Source organism: Cephus cinctus, unplaced genomic scaffold, assembly GCF_000341935.2.
Source record: "Cephus cinctus unplaced genomic scaffold, Ccin1 Ccin1_scaffold0696, whole genome shotgun sequence".
Lineage (NCBI taxonomy): Eukaryota > Metazoa > Arthropoda > Insecta > Hymenoptera > Cephidae > Cephus > Cephus cinctus.
The window spans coordinates 343,214-350,934 of NW_014333318.1; the positions used below are offsets into that span (position 1 = coordinate 343,214).

The 7,721-nt window shown below is 44.1% G+C and overlaps 2 protein-coding genes across 5 annotated transcripts in view; one reads left to right on the top strand and one right to left on the bottom strand.

Moving 5' to 3' along the window:
* LOC107270016 overlaps positions 1-7,721 on the bottom strand; it is a 120,567-nt gene that overhangs the window by 14,098 nt on the left and 98,748 nt on the right. The window contains exons 2-4 of one of the 3 annotated variants that reach the window (XM_025087506.1): positions 4,099-4,444; positions 2,272-2,531; positions 1,752-2,203 (exon numbers count right to left, since the gene is read on the bottom strand). In XM_025087506.1, the coding sequence (XP_024943274.1) occupies positions 2,289-2,531; positions 4,099-4,444 (589 nt within the window). In that variant the 3' untranslated portion in view covers positions 1,752-2,203; positions 2,272-2,288. Of the gene's footprint in view, positions 1-1,751; positions 2,532-4,098; positions 4,445-7,721 lie in introns of those variants that run through there. The other 2 variants (XM_025087505.1, XM_015744616.2) reach the window with 2 other exon arrangements.
* Positions 4,612-7,721, top strand: part of LOC107270006 (alpha-mannosidase 2) — a 96,247-nt gene continuing 93,137 nt past the window's right edge. For both annotated transcript variants that reach the window (XM_025087491.1, XM_015744597.2), the window contains exon 1: positions 4,612-4,963. The gene's annotated coding sequence lies outside the window, so the exon portion shown is untranslated. The remainder of the gene's footprint in view (positions 4,964-7,721) is intronic.

Here is a 7,721-nt window from a genome sequence, read left to right on the forward strand (position 1 = left end):
TTTGTGGGGGGGGGGGGGGGATGGGGATGAATTTCTCATCAGTCACAGTTGCTTCTTCGATTTAGCTTGATTCGCCCCGATTTCCGATTCGAGCAGTCGTGCGTACGTTGGTGTCTGGTAGGATCGCGTATGATGGGAGTGTATGGTGGGGGGTGAATGGGGGGGTGGGAATGAAAAGTGCAAGAGGTAAGGATAGGGGGATAAAATCTTCTCGCGAAATTCTCATCCGAACATTATTGGAATTTGGCTGATGTGACAACATGCCGAGTTTTCAATATCCGCTGGGAGATCTTGGTCGGAAATTTTTATGGGACTGAAGTTGCAGATCGAAGGATCGTCGTCGATCATCTGTTGATCGGCATTGATTTAGATCATTGATAAAAATGCTGCTTCATTTTTCTCGAATCATCGAGTCAGCTCGTTTGGGCTTTTTTATTTACGTTTTTATTGGTGATTTTTTTTTTTTTTTTCATCGACGTTATTTTTCTCCTGAGTCGGGGAACGCGACGCTTCCCGACGCTGGGCGTCGGAGAGACGATGGTGGCTTTTATATGGCGTTAATGCGAGCTGATGCAATTTCTCGTAACTTGGTAGTGTATTCTTTGGGGACTTTGGCGGAATTGCCAATGGTAGCAATGTATACCGGGTGTACAGGAATTATCACTTGGATACTTTGGGCAGCAAGAAAATGACGTCTGGGCAAAAAGTTTAGGTCTGATGGTAAGTGTGGTGGTAGCAGTGGCGACGCTGGTGGCGGTTGTGGGTACCGGAAGTGGATACCTGGTATAGTGAGGTTAGAGTGTGTACTTGCAGAAGCAGTGAGGCGGTAGGAAATGGCTGTACTTACCAGGTGAGAAATTCCACGCGGTACTTAAGGCTGACTTTCATTTGTCGTGAATTGTTGAAACTGCGAGGGGATGACGGGAATTTTATTTTCAGAGAGAAAGATGCTTTTTTCGACTTTCTATTAACTCTGGAATTAGATTTTTGTAATTTCGTTTTTACGGGGTTTTCTATTTTGGGATTATTAAATTTGAGTGTTACGATCGTAAATAACGAAAAATTTGTATTGACAATTTTTTTAGTTTCATAATTTCTTGGTCGTCGGTCTCTTTCTTGGTCGAGGATGTTCTTTGGGTCAATCCATAGATAAGGTTTGGTCCAGGTCGAACTTCGTAGGAAATCTTGCCACGGAATCCTCTGGGATTTCATTGGAAACTAGGGGCTTAGGATTTATGGTGAATAGATTCTTGAGAATAGACGAGTTCAGGAGAAATTCCAATTCTTTTCTATATTCAATTTTGGATTTTGTATTGTGGTGTTTTTTTTTTTGGAAAATTTATTATACAACATTTTAGCTTTGATAATCGTTTCGTAAAGGTTATTGATATACCTACCGATTCCCATAAATTTATTGAGTAAATTTTTTAAGGGCAATTCAGTAGTGAAATACTAGGATTCCAGAAAAGACTTATTGTGTCGAAAATCGATATCCCCTGCGACGTTATCATAAATCAGATCAGTCGGTATACCGGGAAACGTGCTGGAATGTTCAGCCACCTTCCTAAACTCACGGTTCATCGGATTAAAAGATACTGCGTAGCTACGGATTTTCCGCCCCCACCTGAAAACACAGGGTGGTGTACAAAGTGTATATCGCGAAATAAACACAGGCCATAATCGCCTCGTTGCGATCAATGAATTCAATGACGCCTAGCTCCTCCACCGTACTCATTAACATTTTACAATCATTCCGAAAAACAAACGAGCCTGCATTTATTTTTGTTTGTTAAATCATACCCTTTTCATATTTTCCCGAAACAACAAAAAAAAAAACTTAATTATAGAAACGGTCGATTATTCGAACTAAGGTGATTATTCGAGGAAGGTAAAAAATAAATTATTATTAGGTAAATTAATTTTTTCCATCGTCCTTACTCTTGTCATTATCATTGGTGTAATTGACTTGACTGTACCTGAAATTAGTAAAGCTAGACCGAAGCGTTAACACGTAGTAAAACGAACTGACGTATAATTGCACTGTTTGGTATCCTGATATATTACGCGAATCCAAATTCACCAGGTACAAAGTGACTGCATCTGCAATTTGCGTGTCCAAATTTCCTATGACTGCAGCCGGCCAAACGTGGAAACTATATCAAGATCCAATTTCCAGTTGATTATTCGGACGGTAATTAAAACACTGGAAGTAATGAATTTTTGAATTATCTATGACGCAATTAGACTGTAGTTCGTATGAAAATGTAATACCTTTCTGACAAGAATTTCTATTCGGGCCGGATGCGCCAATAATTTAAACAAACTCGAACCAGACTCACGATCGAAGACAAAACTAGTTTACAGAATTGAATTGGGAAGTCGAGTGTTTTCGAATTCACGAGGAGTAATCGAGGAGACGTTTGCGCCTGGAATTCGTGAGCGTCTATACAGGGCAGTCCAAGAAATTGCCTAGTGGGAATAGCTGAACTCTGGTCCAGGCTGGAGGAAGCGAGGCTGTCCTGTAAAACTAGCTGTAAACATATGCTATAACGTAGGGGTAAGGCTAACAATAAGACATACGGCTAGGAGTAGGCGAATGAGAAATCGAACGTGGCGCCACCTGTCCGACGCGTGCGAGGTACTGGTGGCCGTTGCGCAAACTAGACGTAATTTAAAGTAGCGAGAAAAATGCATATCGGGTCTACGACGCGGGTCACGTATTTCGCGCAAGAAAAGTAATATTTCCATATGATTTACATGCCAGGCGTCGAGTCTCTCGTTAATAATTCAATTTTCAATCTGGTCTTAATGCTCGGCGGATTCGCGCGCCGTCGAGGCGCCTCGCTCCTGCCCTTTCTTCGCGAAATAAGAACCAGCGCCGTCGGCCATAACGCTTTCAAGGGAACCGACATTTTATTTAAGAATCAAATTACACCGAGCTATATATATACGATTTGTACTCGCGTAAATCTTAACTGTTAACGCAATACCGTTACGTCATTTGTTTTTAAGATTTATACGTCACCTCGTCTCATCTTGTGGCGTGAGATAATTTTTTCTGTCATACAACTTTTTCACAATTTTGGTTTATTAGATACATGGTAATTACGTGAAAATCTTACGTAGCAAGCCTTGGGTGAATGAGCAGGGACATTTTTCTTCATAAATGTCAAACTATTTGTGAGGTAAAAAAATGGGAGCAAGAGTGAAATCCATTGTTGGAGGATGTCACGCGCCGGGGTATTGTTGCGATGAAAATTTCAAAAATATTTTTCAATAATCATATCGCGTCTTTCAAACAGAGCGTGACGCGCTTTTTTTTACGACAGTACAGTAGGTAATGAATGGATTAACGGTATTTATGAAATTGAAATTTGAATCTACCGCCTTTTTGACTTGGTAAATAAAAATAATAGAGACGAATGAGTCAATGAGGTTTTTTGTTTAACCATTTTTTCCTCGCACATTTCGAAATTGACAGTCCTTGGGAATTACTTTGTCTTCGTATGCTACGTCGAGGATTTCCCAAGTACGTCTATAAGATAAGCCTATTGCGGGTGTCCTAACTGTAGAATAGTTGAGCAGCGTGTCCCAAGGATTAACCAACTGGATCAGTTATTCGAAGTTCGTCGGCAAATGGGGATTCGATGTGTGCACAACACAAAGGCTACTGCCCATTAATGGATTACATAGTTGCGTCAAGTAACTATTTCACTTGGTTGACAGTTCAAAACGCCACTTTAGCATCATGCCTTATAGGTATTATCAAACGATGAGAATATTTTTCAAAAAACAGTATCAAAACACAAAAAAACTTTAGGACTGTTTTTAGTTTTATAAAATGGGTTTGTGTTTAAAATTTTTCGAGTCTACGTTCGAATCGATAATCTAAATATATTTTACTCTTTCGAAAACGACGGTAAATTCGAGACCGTTGATTGGATCCAGAAAGAGTTTTTATCTGACAATATCGAAGTCAATATTAAAAACGTTAACGAGTAATCCTGATAGGGTTCTGAACTTTTAATATTCTCATGTTTACTCTGTATAGATATAGTCATTAAGAGCCGTCGATAACGTAGGAATCTATCGACTCACCCGTACACACCAACGCTCGAAGTTTATTCCTCCCCAGGCGCAAAGGTTTAAATGCTGTCTGACAGTGGTAGAAGGTTCCCACAGTGCGGGGTGACTTCTCTTTGAAGAAATCAAAGCAAGCCTGGCCCCCGTATCGAAACCCGCACAGTTCGCAGCATTCCAGTGGGTAACGACGTGGATCGCAGCGCGCAGACTCGACCACTCCTGGACTGGGTGGTCGGTTACCCGCTCGTCTCCCACCATCAGCGTGATCAGAGCCATCGGCAGCATCACTAGGTTTTCCCAGCGCAGGCAGGTTTGCCGGCATCGACAGCGTCGCCACCAGGAGTCACCCTTCGAGCGCGCACTACAAGGAACACAGTGAAACCCAATGAAAAGCCTAACCTAACGGGAACAAGGCTGAGGGACTGCGAGCTAACCTAACCCCTAAGCCAGGTATACCGAACCGAGGAATCCCTCCCCACTCTTGCCTACCTTCCACAGATCGTGGGGCTTGAAGTGGGGCGCGGGTGAATGCAGCGCCCACCGTTCGGACAGTCCTTCCGCGGATTGCGGATGTTACCGTGTCTCGCTGCTTGGCGTCGCTGCTACATTGCAGCCCGGTGTTTATGCGCCAGTTTTGACAAGTGAGACGACAGTGGCGCAAGGACGCTCGCGGGTGAAACTAGACGAGCGTCGGGGGCCGCGCGATGCCACGTTGAGTAACACTGCCGGTTACGAGAGGGAGAGAGAAACACAAGGGAGAATCTAAAAGGACTGAGAAATTACTTCTGTCCTTTGCTCTCTTTCTCTCCTGCTTTTTACCATTGACAGAGGATTCCTTCGCGTCTATAGGTCTACGCGCCGTTGACATCCTCGACACAAGGTAAGCCATGTTTTAACCAAGCATTGTTGGAGGTTAGAATTTACGACTATACGTCACGCTGTCACCCTCTGTGTAAAACGAAGGATCGTCAATCGATGACCGGATAGGTTTACTCGCATTTTATTATTAGCCAGGATGAAAGTGACGTGTCGTAATTTATTCGAATAATTTAACGGACAGAACGTCGCCGACCCTGACCGTGCTGTCTGGTGTTTTTCTTTTTGCATGGCAAGTTCAATGAAAGTACCTTCGCGACGCGACGCCGCTCTCCTTTCTCCCGGGCTGCATTCGTTCAATTATTTATGGGCAGGACTTCGCCATTTGACGCAAGTTAAAAGAACGTTCGTGTCAATTGTCACGTTAGCGAGCGTCTCGGTGTTGTCCGTACTACCTACCACAATTGAGCGACGTCCTTTCCCGGCTGCGTGTATCACATCTCGTGTACCATATACCAGCGTTCATATACCATGTTCATGTTGCATGTACCATATTAATGAGCCTCGGGACGTTTAAAGGAGGCCTTGTCGCCCACTTTTTCACATACTCGCTTTAACTAACTTTACAGCGCCGTCCGTAACCGCCTTTACGTACACACAGCCGGCTCAAACAGTTTGTGCGGAGGCTCAGTGGCTTAAGCTGCCTTGACAATCTCTCGTCGTTTCATGAAAACTCGGGATTAATGAACTTCCTCGGCCGGAAGTTATTAGGACCGTCGGCAGCAGAAGATCTTTTATTTCCGGACGTCTCGCGCCGTTCCAAGCTTTATAATAAATAGCTACTATTCCAACATGGCGGCCACTCCAGCTGACTACTCTCCGTCTCTCTCTTCCTCGTTCCCTCTCTTCTTCCCCTTCGCGCTCTCCTCACTCCCCCCCCCCTTCCTCACCCGTCCCATTCTCGCAACTTTCTCGACAATGCTACCCACTACCTACCGACACCGCAGCATCCGCTTCTTCCCGTAGCATCACTGTAAGTGCCTAATCGCTAAGGAGACCAAGAACATTCTCCCCGACGCTTTTTCTACGAGCAAACGTAAGCATGTCGCTCGATAAAAACTAGTGCAAACAGACGCGACGAGCCGAGTTCGATACTCGCCTTCAGGGACGTACACGTGCACTCTGTTTTTTTTAATGCCGTCTGAATATGCAATTTCTGGTATAATGAAAAATTCAATTTTTTTTTTACCCCTATGAATTCTCATCCCTCTAATTTATTCCATGGGATATACGTAATGTAGCATTTTTTGTCGGTGCCTTTGAAGAAGCTTCGGACGGATTCCACCGGCGCATTGTAATCCCTTAGGTGTAATCGCTCGCAGCCTTAGCCAACAAAGCGTGGCTTTAGCCGGGGTCTGTCTACGCTAGCCTCGCTCCCTCTCTCTCACTCTCTCTTTATCTTTCTATCCGTGCCCTCACTCCTACCTACTACCCCTATTCTGGTATTCGCAGGGTCTTACCTTACGCTCTCACGTTACGTTAGTTACGTTGAAATTTCACTGGCTCGACCGGTACGATACCAAAGGCAGGAAGGATATCGCATAACGCGCAGCCTTATTCCTCTTTAATGGTTTATGTGTCTCTTTTACTACGTATATATCTATATGATCGTCATATAAGTACGCGTATCTATATTACGATTTTTTTTAATCTCGCTTTAGGTTTCTCGTGTACATTTTTTTTTCTCATCCTGTAAAGTCTCAGTCCCCTCGAGCCGTAACCGCGAACGACGGCCGCCATAACCGTTGGCCGAGTAAGTTCAGGCGAAACAAAACTCGTTATTGTATATCGTCGTTCGCCCTGATTACCGCCATCTGCATAAAATGCCAAACCCTCCTTCTCTTTGAAACGTTTTCATCCAATGGTTCCCCGAGGTACTGGAGAAGAGAAGCAGGAGCGGGTGAATTAGAGCGGAAAAATTAGCCCCGCCCGGGAAAATCTTTGAGGCTTCCTCCGGGGCAGTTTTCATCGGACGCAAGTCTGAAGCTGGATCTGAACATTTTTACATATTTATTTACAAATTTTTATATGGTTCATATTTAGTTTCCTCAAAATTTTCCCTGACTTTCCAATTCTACCTGACCGTTGGGTCCGCTTTTAGGTTTTTGGGCCTTGACACTAAACTCATCCTCAATGCTCCGCTTGTCTTTCCGTCTACCAATATTTCCCATAGTCATACCTGCTGTCCCTGGAGGTTGAATTTACGAACTTTGAGAACACCTGACACTCGCCAAGATAGTTTGTAGGTGTTCAGCAAATTAATGGATTAGAGAGAGAGAGAGAGAGAGAGAGAGAGAGAGAGAGGGCAAACGATTTCAAGACAAGTACAGGACAGCAAGTTGAGTCTTGGGACCCCTAGGGAATTTGCGTCGAGTCGCTGGTGAATTTATATCTGGACTAGGAACGTTTCTTGGCACTCTGTGCCATTTCGATCACGTGCACGTGTCTAGGGATAATTCGTACATCGAAGTACACGCAATTTACATGCGTAAAGAATCTCCCGTGATATCGGGCCGCCTTTTCACGAGAGTCACCCGGTATCCGTGTCAATGAGCTTCCTAGTTAACTGTTGAAATTACTGTGAGGGAATGTGTGGATATTGCGGAGAGCGATGGGGTAAAACGTGATGATGAATAGGGGTTGGTTGAATATTCCAGTACTCGTGGGGGTATAATTGGGGATGATTGAGGAAGAATGGGGAAGTGGTACAGGAACAGGAAGTGAATCGGAAGGAAGGAAAGGAGGTGAATGATGGGGGGGGG